Genomic DNA, 19,458 nt, shown 5'->3' on the forward strand with positions numbered 1-19,458 from the left:
AAATGATAAACCTGCCACTATTTCTGCCAAGGAAAACTCTCAAAGGAGACATAGAGTGCTGGACACAATTAAAACAACTGAACAATCACCATGAAGCCTACCTGGAGCACCTCAGCTAAAACAGATTTCTGCCTTTTCACATTTTCTTAAGGCATATAGTCTGGATCTGTATTACAAGGATGATGAGTTGATATATGGTTTCTTTAGTACACAGAACTCCTGAGTGAGAAAATTCCTCTCAATGTTGGATGGCAGCTTTTATACAGCTAAAAATCTCAAAAAGAACTTGTCAAGAACAATTAAGAAGTTAAATGATATGTATTTAAAAAGTACTGGAGGCAGGACTTTAAACTGAAGTCTTCCTGGCCTTGAGGTTGGTTCTCTAACCATTAGACTCCTACCTTTCTTTATCTACATTACACCTTAATTGTTTGTGCACATGTGGTCGATCCACTATTAAATTATAAACTACTTTAGGGCAGACTATCATTTTTCATGCATACAACCATACTCTTAGCACTGAAGCTTGTAAGCAGTAGGCATTAAATACATGTTTTTGTTAACAGTACAAAAGCAGCTATGGTGTAATACAAAAAAATACATGAATTGTGAGAAGTAAGAAATCATTTCTCTTTGAGGTGATTAGAGGAGTTAAATCTCAAAGAATAAGTTGAATTTCAACGAGTAGAGATGGTAGTATAGTCATTTCAAGAGCAAGATGTAACATAAGAAAAGAAAGGCTCAGAGGCAGCAATGCTTGGTCATATTCAGGCAATGTAAAATAATTAATTTGGAATAAATTTGGCTGAAGTGTAGAAAAAATGAAAAAGCACTGAAAAACTGACAATAGTTCCATAGTATTCTCTGGAAATCCAAATGATTAGTTTAATAAATCTTGCTGCTAATACAATATATAAAATACATCCAAATGACAAAGTGTTGGATTTGAATCATAGAAGGCCTCAGTTTAAATCCCACTTCTGATGCTTACTAGCTGTGTGACCATGGGCAAGTCATCTACTCATCAGTAAAATAAGAGTAAAACTGCCTGTAATATCTCTCTCGTTGGGTTGACCTGAGGATCAAATAAAACACTTAACCAAACTTAAAGCCCTACATAAGTATTGATTTATGTCACATCTAGTGTGTCTGATGATTTAAGAGCTGGCTATTTATAAAAACATAAAGGGGTCCTATCCATTATCTTCAGCCTCATCATCGAAGTGTAACCAAATGCAAGCCAAACTCCAGCATTTAAAAACATATATATATATAAACTTTCTTCTCTCAGTTTATCTGGTTATCTTCAATCATCCATTAAATTTGTGCTGACATTACAGGTTAAGTACTGTAAAGTTGAACTATCCCATTTCATATATGCAGAAACAATGCTAAACAAGTAAAGTGACTTAGTCATAAGTGAGAAATATTTTTTGACGATATTTATAATTAGGCCAATAGGGGAACCTAAGATTAAAAAGATTTAGCACTTATCCACACCTAAAATTCCACTTAAGTCACGTCAAAGCAATTCTGGGGAGACTGTTAAATTTATCCAAGGGATTACAAGAATATTTTCTTCCCTTTAGACTTCAGGCTCTTCCCTAATGGGACGAACCACAAGTCTCCTTTCCCCACATTTCTGTTCCTGGAAAGTTTTCCAGAGAACTGGGGAGTCGAAACCCGGCTAGAGGCTGCTCTCCTTGGTACCTTGGTAGGCCCTTCTCTCTACTCACTCTCTACGAGCTCGGCAGTAGGCAATTACTAGCAGCTAACTAGACAACTTCCAACAACGAGACACTTCGATTTCCTGTCTAGTCCAGTCACTAAAAGAAGCAAACATGACCAGCCTTGGCAAACGGACAGGGCTTTGGAGCAAATAAGAGCTGTGGGGAGGGAGCAACTCTCGAAGGAGTGAAGGGTTACAGGGGCTCATAAAGGCGGGCCTCCGGGATGTGCCCCTCCTCCGCCCTCTCACCTGCTCAGCACAGGTGACGCCAGCAATGCCCCCGCCGACCACTACGAACTTCGCCGCCGGCGCTGGCGCCGCCAGAGAATGGCAAGCGGTTGCCATTTCCACTCTTCCCAGTCTGGCTCCGGTGTTTCTGAGAGAACTTGTTGATAGTTGCCACTCTAGTGAAAGCAGTTCCGCACCAGGGACGTTTCCGGCGCTGAGACGGAAGGAATCCTTCCTACGGAGCACTAGAGTGCTCAAACTTCCTCGTTTCCATTCGCTTTCTGCACGTCTTAGGGTTGGTGCTTTGGCCTGTGACCTCAGGGAGGTGACAGACAGCTGGTCTGTTGTGGATACTTAAATATAGTTTTGGAAGGTTTTTATTTTTGTTTTTGTTTTCTTGATCCCTGTGTTTGCATTTCAGAGTTTCTACTAAGGTCTGGTATTTCCTCAGGAATTCTTGAAGAAGTATTTTATTCTATTATTTCCTCCCAGAATAAGATATTATTATGAGATGCTTTAAAAAAAAAAATGATGAATTTAAACACCAAAAAACAAATTACGCTCCCCCCCCCCCCAATTTTCACAATCACAGCGGAACATAAAAAAAGAATTATATAGGGGAAAAAATCCTTTTTTTTTTGTTAAACATATAGTAAATCTTACATGATACTCTTAAAACCTCAATTCTTTTCTTTGCCTCCTCCGTAATTCTCTTCTATTCTATGACTTTAAAAAAAAAGTTTAAATGGCCATTTTTGGGGGGATCAATATAGCTACCCCTCCCCTACCCCTAATTAAATGGAAAAAAGGAGAGGGCCTTATTTTAAATAAGCATAGTCAAGCAAAACAAATCCACACAGTGGCCACTTCAAAAACATGTATATCTCATATGATTTAGACATTAAAGAGTGACAGCCATAAGCAAATTAGGAGAGCAAGGTATAGTTTACCTGTCAGATTTATTGAATAGGAAAGAATTTATGACCAAAGAGGAGATAGAGAACATTATAAAATGCAAAATTGATCATTTTGATTACATTTAAAAGCTTTTGCACAAGATCAGAAAGACAGGGAAAAATGTTTTTACAGCTAGTATTTCTGATAAAGGCTTCATTTTTTTGGCAGTTTGATAGGTATGGCACTAAACAAGTAGACTATATTTACGTAGAATTGTCATTTATATAATATTAACTCAGCCTACCCATGAGCAATTGATATTTTTCTAGTTATTTAGATCTGAATTTGTGTGAGAAGTGCTTTGTAATTATGTTTATATAGTTCCTGGGTTCGTGTTGATAGGTAGACATTCAAATATTTTATTTTGTCTATTGTATCAACTTGGTTTTTGGATGATTTTCTAGTATTATCTAAGTATATCATCATTTCATGTACAAAAAATGATAGATTTATTTCTTCATTGTCTACTCCAATTCCTTTAATTTCTTTTTCTTTTCTTATTGCTAAAGCCAACATTTCTAGTACAATATTGAATGATAGTGGTGATAATGGGCATCCTTGCTTTATCCCTGATCTTACTGGGAATGTGTCCAGCTTCCTTCCATTATAAGGAATGCTTGCTTTTGGTTTTAGATCGATACTGCTTATTATTTTAAGGAAAATTGCCTTTATCCCTATGCTTGCTAGTGTTTTTAATAGGAATGGGTAACATATTTTATCAAAATATTTTTCTATATCTATTGAGATTATCAGATGATTTCTATTTTATTTTTGTTATGATCAATTATGATAATAGTTTTGTTGATATATTGCATCAGATCCGAATTCATGGTGTAGATCCCATTTGGTGTATTATCCTGTTGATAAATTGCTATAATCTCTTTGCTAATATTTTATTTAAATTTTTTGCATCAATCCCTATTCATTAGGGAGATTGGTCTGTAATTTTCTTTCTCTGTTTTGGCTCTTCCAGATTTAGATATCAGTACCTTATTTGTGTCATAGAAAGAATTTGGCAGGGCTCCTTCTTTACCAATTTTTCCAAATAGTTTACATAATATTGGAATTAATCGTTCTTTCAATATTTGGTAGAATTCACTTATAAATCTATCTGGCCCTAGAGATTTTTTCTTAGGGTGTTCATTGATGGCTTGTTCAATTTCTTTTTCTAAAAGGGGACTGCTTAAGTAATTTATTTCTTCTTCTGATAATCTGGATAATTTATATTTTTGTAAATATTCGTCCATTTCAGTTAGATTGTTAGATTTGCTGCCATACAGTTGAACAAAATAGCTCATAATTATTGCTTTAATTTCTTTTTTCATTGATAGTAAGTTCATCCTTTTCATTTTTGATGCTGGTAATTTTTATCCTCTCCTTTTTCTAATCAAATTAACCAAATGTTTATCTATTTTGTTAGTTTTTTCATAAAACTAACTCTTAGTTTTATTAATTCAATAGTTTTCATAGTTTCCATTTTATTAATTTCTGGTTTGAGTTTCAGAATTTCTAATTAGGCATTTAATTGGAGGTTTTAAATTTGTTCTTTTTCCAGCTTTTTTAGTTGTATGCCAAATTCATTGATTTTTTTTCTATTTTATTCATGTAATAATTTAGAGATGTAAAATTTCCCATAAGAACTTCTTTGACTACATCCCATATATTGTCATTCTCTTGGATGAAATTATGGATTGCTTCTGTGATTTGTTTTTTGACCCATTCATTTTTTATAATTATTTAATTTCCAGTTGGTTTTTAGTCTATTCCCTGTCCTTTTATTGAATGTAATTTTTATTGCATTGTGGCCTGAAAAGGAAGCATTTACTATTTCTGCCTTTTTGCTTTTGATTATGAGGTTTTTATGCCCTAATACATGGTCAATTTTTGTGTAGGTGTCATGTACTTCTGAGAAAAAGGAATATTCCTTTCTGTCCTTATTCGTTTTTTTCCCAGAGATCTATCATATCTAGGTTTTTTAGGATTCAATTAACCTGCCTAGTTTCTTTCTTGTTTATTTTATGATTAGATTTGTCTGCCTCTTAGAGGGGAAGGTTGATATCCCCTACTAGTAGGAGTTTTGCTGTCTATTTCTTCCTGTAACTGGCTTAATATCTTCTTTAGGAATTTTCATGCTCTACCACTTGATGCATATACATTTAGTATATTTACTACTTCATTATTTATGGTACCCTTTAACAAGATTTACTTTTCTTCCTTATCTCTTTTAATTAAATCTATTTTTACTTTTGTTTTATCTGAGATCAGAATTGTTGACTCTGCTTTTTTTTTTTTTTTTTTTTTTTTGCATCAAGTGTAGTAAATTCTGCTCCAGCATTTTACCTTTACTCTGTATGTATTTTTCTATTTTAAATGTGTTTCTTATAAACAATATATTGTAGAATTCTGTTTTTTAATCCACTCTATTTGCTTCCATTTTTTGGGAGAGTTCATTCCATTCACATTCATAGTTATGATTACTAGCTTTGTATTCCCTTTATCCTATTTTCTCTCTTATATCTACATTTGCATTCTCTTTTCACTCTGTCTCTCTTTAGTAGTGTTTTGTTTTTAACCCACCCCATTCTCTACCTGCCCTACCTTCTATTGCACCCCCCCCATTCCCTTACACCTTTCTCCTAGTGTTTCTGCCCTACCTTCTATTCCAGCTCCTCTGTCTTTCTCATCCTACATTTTTATAGAGTAAGATAAATTTCTATACCCAACTGAATGGTTAAGTTTTCTCTCTCTGAGCCAAAATTTATGAGATTAAGCCTCAGATAATGCTCATCTTCCTCCCTTCTTTCTCTCTATTGTAACAGATCTTTTGTGCTTCTTCATGTGAACTAATTTGTCCCATAACACTTTCCCTTTCCTCTTCTTCCAATAGAGTCCTTTTCCCATCCCTTAATGATTTTTTTCTTTGATACCATTACATGATAGTCCATTCACAACTACACCTTCTGTCATGTAATGCCCCTACCCCAATAACAGATACTCAAGAGTTACAGATATCATTTTCCCATCTAGAGATGTAAAGTAATATATATTTTCCCTCTGTTTATTGCTTCTATATTTCTCTTGAGTTCTGTGTTTGAAGATCAGATTTTCTGTTTAGTTTTGGTTTTTTCAATAGAAATGATTGAAAGTCTCTTACTTCATTGAATATCTGTTGCTTCCCCTGAAAGATGTTGTTCATTCTAGCTGGGTAGTTAATTCTTGATTGTAAACCCAGGTCTTTTGCCTTCTAGAATAATTTTGTATATATAAAGTTGAAAATTTTATGTAAAAATGAAATTAACTCATCTAGAATAATAAGGGGAGTAGTTGAATGAGAAAAAATCTTGGTCTAAGATATACAAATAATGTATGTGTATTACACACATATATGCGAATATATATATATATATATATATATATATATATATATATGAATGTACATACATGCATACACCCATATATATTTATAATCAAAATTCATTGGTCAAAAGATATGAATATACACTTCTCAAAAGAAGAATGTGAAGTATTAACAACTATATGAAATAATGTTCTAAATCATTACTAATAAAGGAATTATGAATTGAAATTCTCAGTGCTTCAGACAGTGATAAGCTAGAGCCAGTTTGTATCAGTTCATGAGAGATAATTATTAAATTTTCACTGTGAGCATTTACACCTCAGAAATTGACAAATGCTACAAATCAGGGTTTAATTTAGTGTTATGTTGGTTGTCTAGATTTAAGAAAGTGTTAGAGAATGTAATTATGTAGATTGAATTTAACAGTGTGTCATACATTCAATTTTTTTGGGGGAGAATCAGTTGTTAAATGTTTGCCAGCACACCTCTGGCTTCAAACAACTTTATACGAGTATAATTTAAATATGTGTTGGCTCTTTGGGGAGTTGGTTTCTAGATTAAATTATGGCTCTTGAAGATGATGATAATTCAGTAGGTAGAAAGGATATTCTAGATATAGGGAATTGGGTAGTAAAGAATAGAAATAAGGGGGTGGGGAGAGAAATCATGTTCAAGAAAGGAAGAAGAATAAACAGCATAATAAATGTGGAAATATGTTTATAAGAATTGTACTGTTAAACCTGTATTAAATTGTTTGCTCTCTAGGGAAGGGAGGGAGAAAAATTTGCAACATAAGATTTTGCAAGGGTGAATGTTGAAAACTATTTTTGCATATATTTTTTTAAAAAGCTGTTAAAAATTTAAAAAAGAAGAAAGAAAGAAGAAAGGAATGAGGAAGGGAAAAGGGAAGAAAGAAAGAAGGGAAAGGAGAAAGAGGGAAGAAGAGAAAGAAGGAAGGAGAGAAGAAAAGGGAGGGGGAAAGAAAAAAGCAAGGAAGGAAAGGAAGAGGAAGCAAAGGAAGAGAGGAAAGGAAAAAAGGTAATGAAGGAAAGAAGGAATGTAGGAGGGAGAGAAGAAAGAAAGAAAAAGAAAACAAGACTCTAAATTGGTTAGAATGTAGAATAGAACAGAGACTGGTCAGAAAATTGTATTATAATAGTAAGTAGCATTCTGGCCTTGGAGTAAGGAAGATAATGGGTTCCCATTATGCTTCTGATATGAGCTGGACATGTGACCCAATGCAAGGCACTAAACCTTTTTGAACCTTAATTCCCTCGCTTATAAAATGAGAATAATAATAGCTACTTCTCAGCACTGTAAGAATCAAATAACATAATGTATGTAAAATATTTTGTAAAATTTAAAAACTTGAGATCAATATTATCTCTATATTTTATTTGTACCTACGAGAAGGGGAATAGAAGAGGGGAATAGAGGGGCATAAGACTGATGATAGATTGAGAGGTGTAGATTATGGAGGTTTAAACTTTACCTTGTTAGACAACAGAGGACTATTGAATAGGTTGAGCAAGAGAGTGACAAGATGAGATATGTGTATAAATAGATTATTCTGTTAACTTTCCTAAGGAAAGCTCTGGAAAGCAGGGGAGGAAAGATTGGTGTGGAGACTATTACATCACTGATAAAACTTCACAGGTCTCTTGTGAGGTCAGGAAATGAATCACAATTCTGGAAGCTGATGGCTCTCTTTAAATAAGAAATGTTTTATTTTCTTTAGGGATACCTTTACTGTCTGTGTGGTAATTTGACAACCATGACATCTGTAACCCATCTTGATTATAAACTGAATATTGTCCTTCTCATTCAGCTATTCTACAACACGATCTACGCTAAAAAATTATTTGACCTGAACAATGTGAAAAATTGGGCAGAATTATATTATAGGATATTTTCATTACTCTACCATGCCTAAAAAAATTAAATGAGAAATTTTATTTTTAGACTGATATGTTTGGTTAGTCATTGCCACTCTGAACAAGCTGAGCAAATATGTAATATATATAAAAAGTACTCAGCTAAAACTATGAAGAATATATATCTATAAAACTATGAAGAATGTATAGTAAAGTGATAAAATCACTTTAGTAACATACTTGAGTATATAAATATGCTATATTTTTGTGAACTAAAAAATGAGCAAAATTAAACATCTGAATAAATACTAATAGATTGTGTTGGCCTTGATTGTAGTTAAGATTCTTCCAGAAATATATTCTAATTTCAATATTTTTGTGTTATTTGAAATGAAATAGCTATTATTATCTGTTACATATTACTTCATAATGTTCTTAATTGGAAAGTATTCCTCTACTTATACATTTATTGAAAATAAGCCAATTTTATTACGTAGAAAAATATTATAAGAATAGTTTAGCTTTCATCCAGTTATTTCAAGAAATTGCTAATATTTATTTATGAAATTATAAATTTATATTTCCTTTAGCTTCCATATAAAAATATCACAATACTGCCTGATAAATTAGAAGAAAAATGAACAGATAAGTTTAAGTAAAAATTAATTAGCAAATAGGCATCAAAGGGTGACTTTTAGAAGATCCTTAAGTTTAAAAACAATTCATACACACACACACACACACACACACACACACACACACACACACGTGCTTGCACATAATTTACATATAATGTAACACTCTGAGTGAAAAGAATATCTTAACACCTAGCCAAACCAGAGCTAAAAGTAATAAAGTTTGCAGCTGCCTGAGATTGAATTTAGGAAATCTGGTAGATGAGATTTGTGCAAAGCACAGTGGCAGCAACAGTCAATCCTAACTCAAACTAATGAAGAACTAATTATATAGCTAAGTGACCCTGCTTGTCTCAGCCTAGCAGTATATTGGCTCATCCAGGTTAGGTACTATGTTCTGCATTGTATTAACCCACCTGAGCAGCAGTAAAGCAACTTGTCCATCATGACCATACTACAACTGCCAATTTTGTGAGAATTGTTCAGAGATCAAAAAGTATTAGTGACCTGAAGTTTTAGAGTTATAAATTGCCTTTGCCATGTGTATTCCATACATAAGTATTTTATTGTACTTTTCTTTTACACATTATTTATTCCTATTTCCAACCTTGTCTCATGCTATGTGTACATTTCTGGGAAAGGATTTTTTTTTTTTTTGGAGAAATACTTTGTAACTATTATTGTTGCTATGCTGTATGAATAAATGTCTTCTCTAAAAAGTACATCAGGGCTATTGATAGACTTTGATGAAGGATTCTAACTTCAGTATTAGAAGGATCGCCACTCCCAGCCTATCACAGAATCCTGAAAGTAATAGTAATTGCCTGTCTTAGGACCCAAACTTCCACTGCCAACATAGATTAGAGGAGTTACTCTGAGAAGTATGGTATTTAATATAATAAATTCCACAAAGTATATTTTGAACTTGATTTTTTAAAAATTTATGCTGGTAAAAATTGAATGGAAACAGGACTACACTTTCTTCTCGGCAGTTCATGTAATCTATACAAAAATATTAGGACATACACACCTCAAAATCAAATGCAGAAGGGCAAAAATAGTAAATGAATTTTTTTTGGATCATGATGCAATAAAAATTACATTCAATAAAGGGCCAGAGAAAAATAGATCAAAAAGAAATTGGAAACTGAATAATCTCATCCTAAAGAATGAATGGGTAAAACAGCAAACCATAGGCACAATTAATAATTTCATCCAAGAGAATGACAATAAAAACATAACATACCAAAATTTGTGGGATGCAGCCAAAGTAGTAATAAAGAGAAATTTTATATCTCTAGAGGCTTGCTTGCATAAAATAGAGAAAGAGAAGATCAATAAATTGGGCTTGCAACTAAAAAAGCTAGAAAAAGGACAAATTAAAACTCCCATCAAATACCAAACTTGAAATTCTAAAAATAAAAGGAGAGATCAATAAAATTTAAACTAAAAAAACTATTGAATTAATAAATAAAACTAAGAATTGGTTTTATGAAAAAAGATGAACAAAACAGATAAACCATTAGTTAATTTGATTAGAAAAAGGAAAGAGGAAAATCAAATTGTTAGTTTCAAAAATGAAGAGGGAGAACTATCCACCAATGAAAAGGAAACTAGAGCAATTATCAGGAGTTACTTTGCCCAACTTTATGCCAATAAATTTGTTTTCTTTTTTTTGTCCAATTATTATTTTTTTTATTATTATAGCTTTTTATTGACAGAACATATGTATGGGTAATTTTTCACCATTGACCTTTGCAAACACTTCTGTTCCAACTTTTCCCTTCCTTCCCTCCAACCCCTCCCCTAGGTTGCAGGAAGTTTCCTACGTGTTAAACATGTTAAAGTATATCTTAAATACAATATAAGTGTACATATTTATATAGTTCTCTTATTGCACAAGAAAAAATAGGATTTAGAAAGGTAATAATAACCTGGGAAGAAAAACAAAAATGCAAGTAAACAACAACAGAGTGTCAATGCTATGTTGTGGTCCACACTCATTTCCCAGTGTTCTTTTGCTGGGTGCTGCTGGTTCTGTTCATCACTGATCAATTGTATCTGAATTGGATCCTCTCATTGCCGAAGATAGCTACTTCCAACAGAATTGATCCTTATATAGTATTGTTGTTGAAGTGTATAATGATCTCCTGGTTATGCTCATTTCTCTTAGCATCAATTCATGTAAGTCTCTCCAAGCCTTTCTGTATTCTTCCTGCTGGTCATTTCTTACAAACAATAATATTCCATAACATAACATATACCATAATTTACTCAGCCATTCTCTAATTGATGGTATGCCAATAAATTGGAGAACCTAAGTGAAATGGAGAAATACCTACAAAAATATAGATTGTCCAGATTAACAGAAGAGGAAATAAATTACTTAAATGGTCCCATTTTAGAAAAAGAAGTAGAACAAGCTATTAATCAACTCCTTAAGAAAAAATCCCCAGGACAAAATGAATTTACATGTGAATTCTACCAAACATTTAAAGAACAATCAACCCCAATACTATATAAAGTGTTTGAAAAAATAGGGAATGAAGGACTCCTCCTAAATTCCTTTTCTGACACAGACATGGTACTGATACCTAAACCAGGTAGGACAAAAACAGAGAAAGAGAATTATAGACCAATCTCTCCAATTAGTATTGATGCAAAAATCTTAAACAAAATATTAGCACAGAGATTACAGATAATCATCACCAGGATAATACATTATGACCAAATAGGATTTATACTAGGAATTCAGGGCTGGTTCAATATTAGGACAACTATTAGCACAACTGATTATAACAATAACCAAATTAACAAAAATATATATGATTATCTCAATAGATGCAGAAAAAGCATTTGATAAAATCCAACACACATTCCTATTAAAACACTAAAGAGTATAGGAATAAATAAACTTTTCCTTTAAATAGTCAGTAGCACCTATTTAAAACCATCAGCAAGCATCATATGTAATGGGGATAAACTAGAACCATTCCTAATAAGATCAGGGGTAAAACAAGGTTGCCCACTGTCACCATTGCTATTCAGTATTGTATTGAAAATGCTAGCGTTGGCAATAAAAGATGAAAAAGAGATTAAAGGAATTAGAGTAGGTAATGAGGAAACCAAATTATCACTCTTTGCAGATGATATGATAGTATACTTAGAAAACCCCAGAGAATCAACTAAAAAGCTATTAGAAATAATCCACAACTTTAGCAAAGTTGGGAATTTATCTGCCAAGGGAAAGTCAGGACCTATATAAGCAAAACTACAAAATACTTTCCATACAAATAAAGTCAGATCTAAGCAATTGGAAAATTATCAAGTGCTTGTAGAGAGAACGAGCAAATATAATAAAGATGACAATATTCCCTAAACTAATCTATTTATTTAGTGCTATACCAATCAAACTCCCAAGAAACTATTTTACTGAACTAGAAAAATTAATAACAAAATTCATCTGGAAGAACAAAAGGTCAAGAATTTCAAAGGAATTAATGAAAAGCAAAGCAAATGAAGATGGCCTAATTGGACCAGAACTAAAACTGTGGTTTTAAAAAATAGTGGTCATCAAAACCGTTTGGTTCTAGCTAAGAAATAGACTAGTTGATCAGTGGAATAGTTTAAAGTCGCAGAACAAAACAGTCAATGACTATAACAATCTAGTATTTGACAAACTGAAAAGCCCCACCTTTTGGGATAAGAATTCACTATTTGACAAAAACTGCTGGGAAAATTGGAAACTAGTATGGCAGAAAGTAGGCATAAACTCACACCTAACACTGTATACCAAGATAAGGTCAAAATGGGTTCATGATCTAGACATAAAAAATGATACTATAAACAAATTAGAAGAACATAGGATAGTTTACCTCTCAGATTTGTGGAGAAGGAAGGAATTTGTGACCAAAGAAGAACTAGATATCATTATTGATCATAAAATAGATAATTTTGATTATATTAAGTTAAAAAGTTTTTGTACAAACAAAACTAATGTAGACAAGATTAGAAGGGAAGCAATAAAATGGGAAACCATTTTTACATTCAAAGGATCTGATAAAGGCCTCATATCTAAAATATATAGAAAATTGACTCAAATTTATTAGTTCAAGCCATTCTCCAATTGATAAATGATCAAAGGATATGAACAGACACTTTTCAGATGAATAAATTGAAATAGCTACAAATATTTGTAGCCACATGAAAAGGTGCTCCAAATCACTATTGCTCAGAGAAATGAAAATTAAGACAACTCTGTGATATCACCACACACCTGTCAGATTCACTGAGATGATAGGAAAAGATAATGAGGAATGTTGGAGGGGATGTGGGAAAACTGGGACACTGATACATTGTTGGTGGAATTGTGAACACATCCAGCCATTTTGGAAAGCAATTTGGAACTATGCTCAAAAGGTTATCAAACTGTGCATACCCTTTGATCCAGCAGTGTTTCTACTGGGCTTATATTTCAGCAAGATCTTAAAAGAGGAAAAGGGACCTGTATGTGCAAAAATGTTTGTGGCAGCTCCTCTTTGTAGTGGCAAGAAACTGGAAACAGAGTGGATGTCCATCAATTGGAGAATGGCTGAACAAATTATGGTATATGAATGTTATGGAATATTATTGTTCTGTAAGAAATGATCAGCAGGATGATTTCAGAGAGGTCTGAAGAGACCTACATGAACTGATGCTAAGTGAAATGAGCAGAATCAGGAGATCATTGTACATAGCAACACGATTATATGATGATCAATTCTGAAGGATGTGGTTCACTTCAACATTGAAATGATTCAAAACACTTCCACTTGTGCAGTGATGAAGAGAACCATCTATACCCAGAGAGAGAACCATTGAAATAGTGGGTGGAACACAACATAGCATTTTCACCCTGTTGTTATTTGCTTCTATTTTTCTTCTCAGTTTTTCTTTTTCTTCCTTCTTGATCTGATTTTTCTTGTGCAACCAGATAACTGTATAAATATGTATTCACATATTGGATCTAACATGTATTTCAACATATTTAACATGTATTGGACTACCTGCCAAATAGGGGAGGGTATGGGAAGAAGAAGGGGGAAAATTTGCAACAAAAAGTTATGCAAGGTTCAATGTTGGAAAAATTATCCATGCATATACTTTGTAAATAAAAAGCTTTAATAAATAAAAAATAAATTTATGCTGGTATTGTTAAATAATTAATGATAAAACAAATTGTTAATTATTCTCAATAGTTGTCAGGATTGAGAGACAAAGAGGTAGTATTGCTATTGCTAGCACATTAGCAAAGCCTGATTACCTACTTTTCTTGCAGGTCTGATTACAGAGGAATTGAGAAGTTACAATGGTGGTAAAAGTTTCTACAGTAGACATTCCCTATATTGATGAAAGCAAAAGGTCTGGTGAAGAGAGAAAAAGAAAAAAAATGAGTGAGAGAGAGAGAGAGAGAGAGAGAGAAATTAGACTTATAGGCCAGATATACTGAAGAGGAAAAAAAAAACTTGACAGGAGAAAAGCTAAGGCAATATTAACTTTAATATAGTCCATAAATTACATATAAAACAAAACAATTTAAGACAGTATGCATAAAGATAAGTTAATGACCATAAATCTCTCAGAGGAACATGACAAATCAAAAAAATCTTAATCATGTAATGTCAGAAATAATGTAACAAAAGTCTTCAGAACTTTTGATTGCAGACAATAAAATATTGATGTAGAGAATTTATCAACATCATGAAAATACCCATGCTTCAAATCCCAAGGTGTGTGATCATGAAATTTTCCAACTTAAGTGAAAAGAAAAACATTTTATGACCTTATATGATACAAATTTTCCAACATGAAAAAGAGAATTTGATTCACATTGGATTATTCCATATTAATAAGAAATTGTATTTCAAAAAAAGCTAAGGAACTAAAGATTCAATCCAAAATGTCATATTCTGAAAATATTAGTCTTAGCAATGAAAAAAAAGATGGACAATTAACAAAAAAGAACCCTTATCAGAACTTCAAAAGTCTTAGTAATAGAAAGATAAATAAAATACATGTAGATGATTTCTCATTGTTCTATAAACTCTTTCCTAGTATAGAGAATTTTTGATTCAAAAGATTTGAATTTTTCAATTCAAAATTAAGAACCATTCTCAACCCATGATATATTTGATAGATGCTTTATTTTATGAATTTTGCAGGATGTATGATGTAATTTATGTTATTTGCAGATCAATCTCACTATTTGACTTTTGTTACTCCTTTATCCAACTACTCTGATGTCATTCCATATTAATTAGCCCTTCCTGGAAAGTTCAAATTACACTGAAAAATTTATATTAAGGGGTGTCTTGACATACTTCTGTTACTAGATAGATTTCTATTTTTCATCTCTTCTATGCAAGCTTTGTTGAAGAGCAGTCAGCTACTAAGTTAAGCTACCTGTCAAGAAATAGGTCCCTGGACAAATTGATTGACTCATAATTCAAACCCCAATGTTTCAATTTAAAAACATTCATTACTTGCTATTTCACTGTTTGCCTCTCCAAAGTCATCATGGGTTGCATAGTTGATTATACTAAATTTTGCAGGGAAAATTTGGATTTATCTAATAAATAGGCATACAGCTTATTTTTATGGGTATGAAATAATAAAATAAATATTTCTGATAAATGTATTACTCATCTACTTCTGAAGAGGCATAACAAATAATTATAGAAAAGGACTATGGACAGGATAATAAGAAATAAAAACTAAATACAATCAAGGAATCTAAATTCTAAATATTCTAAAATCTACCAGGCATCTAAATTTGGCTGTAATTTTTCTGTCAATTAAAGCAAAAAGAGACACTAACTGGTGTACATTAGAGCTTCTTAAATTTTCCCCGCTCATGACCCCTTCTCATCAGAGAAATTGTTATGCGATCCTGATTACATAGATATACAATAGATATACAAATCAAACATTTACTGATGATAAATTATAATTTCGTGGCTCCCACATTCAGTTACATGAACACATATATAGTTGTAATACAGCTTAAGAAGCTTTGATGTATATTACTTTTATTTTCTGAAAAAGAAAGCAAAATAAAATCATCTGCTGCATGCCAGTATAAGATCATGGGATCACAACATAGGGAACAATTATCCTCAACTAGGGCTTTAAAAAAAAAAAAAAGATAGAAACTGTTTAAATAGATTAATTGTATTGACTTTTTATTATTGAACACCTTAAAACTCTAAATGTAGACATTTCTCAAATAAAGAAACATAGAAACTTAAGCGTTTAGGGGGCCTAAAAGTCCATTTAGACCAAGTGATAACTGAGGAGGAATCATTTGTACAAATCTCTAACACATTGTCTGTAATGGGCTGAGGCTTCAGTTGATGCACTGAGGTCCCAAGCATGTGAGGCTAAATAGTAATTGGACCATACTCTATTAATATATAAGCTTAGAGAAAGAATGGCTCCCGCCCACTCTTTGTGTAAGTCCTAATGTGTTGTATAGGAAATGACGTTTTTGGTGGGTGGAGGCAAGGGAGTGGAAAGGGAAGCGGAAAGAGAGACTGCTGGCTGGCGTCTTGTCACAGCTGCTCTCATTGCTATTGGGGCAGGCCTTCATCTCCAATCCCCCTCTTTTAGCTGGCTTCCTGTCGAAGCTGCCCATATTGCTATTGCAATCCTTTTTCACCTCTTCACTTCAATAAAGATTGAAGATTTTTCCCTTAACCTGAATTCCTGACTCCGGCTGATTTTAAATACATGGTCATCACAATTGTCAGCTAGTCTTTGCTTGCAAATTTCTATTGAGGAGAAACCCACAGTGATCTTCCAAAGCTGCTCGTTCTATTTTAGCTGCAGATGATTTTGTTTATTAATTTTTATATCATTTTTAGATAAAAATATTTTCTTCTATATGTTGTGTAGAGAATGTCTTAGTTTGTGTCTGGTACTTATTCAATAGCTTCCTAAATGGTTTGCCTAAATTCATTTTCTCTCCTTTAATTCATCTTCCATATAGCTGGCCAAACTACTGCACCTAAAATGCGGTTAGATCATTTCATTTTTCTGCTTAAGACCCTAATTGTCTGTTTATTGACTCTAAGATAAAATACAAATTCCTCTGCTTCATATTTAAAGCCCTTCACTATTTGGCTTCAATCTACTTTCCATACTAATACATTTCTTTGTTCATGTCCTAGCCAAATTGGCATAGTTGCTGTTTTTCTATGTGAGGGTGATGATTGGGTGAATTCTTCCCCACCACATGGCTGTTTCTAGGGTACTTACCACATGTCTTTGGCTGCTATTGATGATTATAAACAATTAATTCAACCTCACAGTTTCATGAATGACTCTATAAGACTGACAAATTGCCAATCAATATCAATAGAAGGAGTTTCTAGTCTGGTGAAATCATAGTTCCTTGAGGTCATGATTGGTATCTTTATCTTTTAAACTATGTTTCTCTCTTTCTCTGTCTCTCTGTCTCTGTTTCTGTCTCTGTCTTTCTCCTTCTCTATCAGATATATTCAATTGGCTATAAAATCTAGACAATCTCTGAACTTTCTGGCTTATTCTCCTGACCTCTTGAAGCTTATAAAGTCATGGTTACTTTAATCTTCACCTAAAGTTAAACAAATGCAAAAGAAAAGAACAAAGACGGGTCTATATTCATGAATCACAAGAGCTTGGAATGGGCAAAGCCTAATGTCTCTTCCTCACCAATATATAGCAGTCTAAAAAGAAATCAAATGAAGAGAGGAAGAATTAAATTGATTGGAAACATTTGAATGTACTTCCAAATTGTAGCTATGTAGCACAAGGGACCCTAATTGTACAGGAAGCAGAACAAAACTTGTTACAGAATATCTCTGCATGTTCCAAAATCCACATTACAAAAGAAGCTCTCTATTCATGCTCATACAGACTGAGCTCATTAGTCAGTCTCTCATCACATATTTATGTACATATCTCTGTTTCTAAATACTCTTATGTGCATATATTTGTTTGTATTTGGGTGTGTTGTAGCCAGATCATAGGAAAGGGGAAATCTCTCCTAATTATTCCCATTATATAGGGAATAGCAAATATGTCAGTTTGGCCAGAACATAGAATTTGTGAAGGTCAGTAATGTAAAATCAGTGTGGAAAGATAAACTGAAGCCATATATATGTCATGTGTGTGTGTGTGTGTGTGTGTGTGTGTGTGTGCGCACTTCTTGAGGTAAGGGACTATTTCATTTTTGTACATCCAGGAGGGTACCTTATGTACATAGACTCTTAATAAAAATGCCTGTTGAATTGCTGAATTAGTTGACTCACTTCTTCTCTCTGAGAGGCCTCATATTACACTGAGGCTACTAGCTTGGGTTACTGAAGAAAACTTTCTGACTCCATAGTCTTCTCTTTCCCATCCTTACACTTCCCATCTGCCATCACACATTCCTCTTCCATCACACTTACTCTGTTGAGTAAACAAATCATTTTCACAAGTACAAAATGAGAAGGTTGGACTAGATGAATTCCTAAGTCCCTTCTAACTCTAAATCTCTGATCCCACAACCCTGTGACTGTTGATATGGGAAAGATACAGCTAAATAGCAGTTTAAAAATGATATAGGAATTTTTGCATGCTCAATAATATGGTGTAGTAGCTAAGGAAATAATACTGTTTTTAGATGGAACTGATAATGCATCAAGAGTAAGGCAATGACTGTATTGTTGGACTTTGTCTGGAACACATTGATAGATTAGAGTGCATCCTGAGGATGGACACCAGGATGGTGAAGAGCTTTGAATTCATTGCAAAAAGTCGACTGAGTGGGGAGGTGATGATTATCTTCAAATACTTGAAAGTTTAACATGGAAGAAACATTGTTGTTGTTGTTTTTTGCTCAGTTCCAGAGAACAAAACTAAGAACAGTGGATTGAAGTTGCCAAGAGAAAAATTTAGGGAGAAAGGAGGAGAAAGAAAATTAATATTTATATAATAAATCCTATGTGCTGGGGCTAAGTACTTTTTACAAATATTATTTTACTTTTACTCTCACAACAACCATATTAGATAGATGCTATTATTATCCTAATTTTACAGTTGAGGACAAGGAGGCAGACAGAGAGGTTTAATAATTTCTCTAGAACCACAGTGATATTTAAGTTTTGATCTCAACTCAAGTCCACTGCAGTAGCAAGTGATGTGGGCTTGATTTAAGAAAAAAAAATTAACAATTAGGTTTAACCCAAAGTAAAATGGGCTATCTCAGGAAGTGACGAATTTCTCTTCTCCAGTGGTATTCAAAAAAGGTCTACTTATCAAGTGAAAAAATTGATTATTGATAATTGATAATTTGATGAAGGTCTAGAGTTTGCCACTTTTTCTAAGGTTCTGATTTGAAAAGTTCAACCTCTTGAAGCACATTACTGAGATAATGAGATTGGACTAACTTTCTTAACAATCTTGTTTAGACCTATGCAGGTGATGAAACCATTGTGCTTTAATCAAGTTTGGGTAGGGATAAATTTTTTAAATAGATGGATCCTGACTGGGGGTAACTTAGAAGTAAATGATATAATCAAAGTTTATTTGGATAACTTTAGCCCCTCATTGTATTATTGGTTCTCTCATTAATTATTGATTGATCAGAGTTGTTCTCCAACTTAGGGAACATCC

At 33.1% G+C, this 19,458-nt stretch overlaps 1 protein-coding gene across 1 annotated transcript in view; it reads right to left on the bottom strand.

Moving 5' to 3' along the window:
* PYROXD1 (pyridine nucleotide-disulphide oxidoreductase domain 1) overlaps nucleotides 1-2,235 on the bottom strand; it is a 28,549-nt gene extending 26,314 nt beyond the window's left edge. Inside the window, exon 1 of the mRNA XM_051962728.1 lies at nucleotides 1,979-2,235. Within this exon, the coding sequence (XP_051818688.1) occupies nucleotides 1,979-2,074 (96 nt within the window). The 5' untranslated portion in view covers nucleotides 2,075-2,235. The remainder of the gene's footprint in view (nucleotides 1-1,978) is intronic.
* Between the last annotated feature and the right edge of the window lie 17,223 nt (nucleotides 2,236-19,458).

Source organism: Antechinus flavipes, chromosome 5, assembly GCF_016432865.1.
Source record: "Antechinus flavipes isolate AdamAnt ecotype Samford, QLD, Australia chromosome 5, AdamAnt_v2, whole genome shotgun sequence".
NCBI classification, from domain to species: Eukaryota; Metazoa; Chordata; class Mammalia; order Dasyuromorphia; family Dasyuridae; genus Antechinus; species Antechinus flavipes.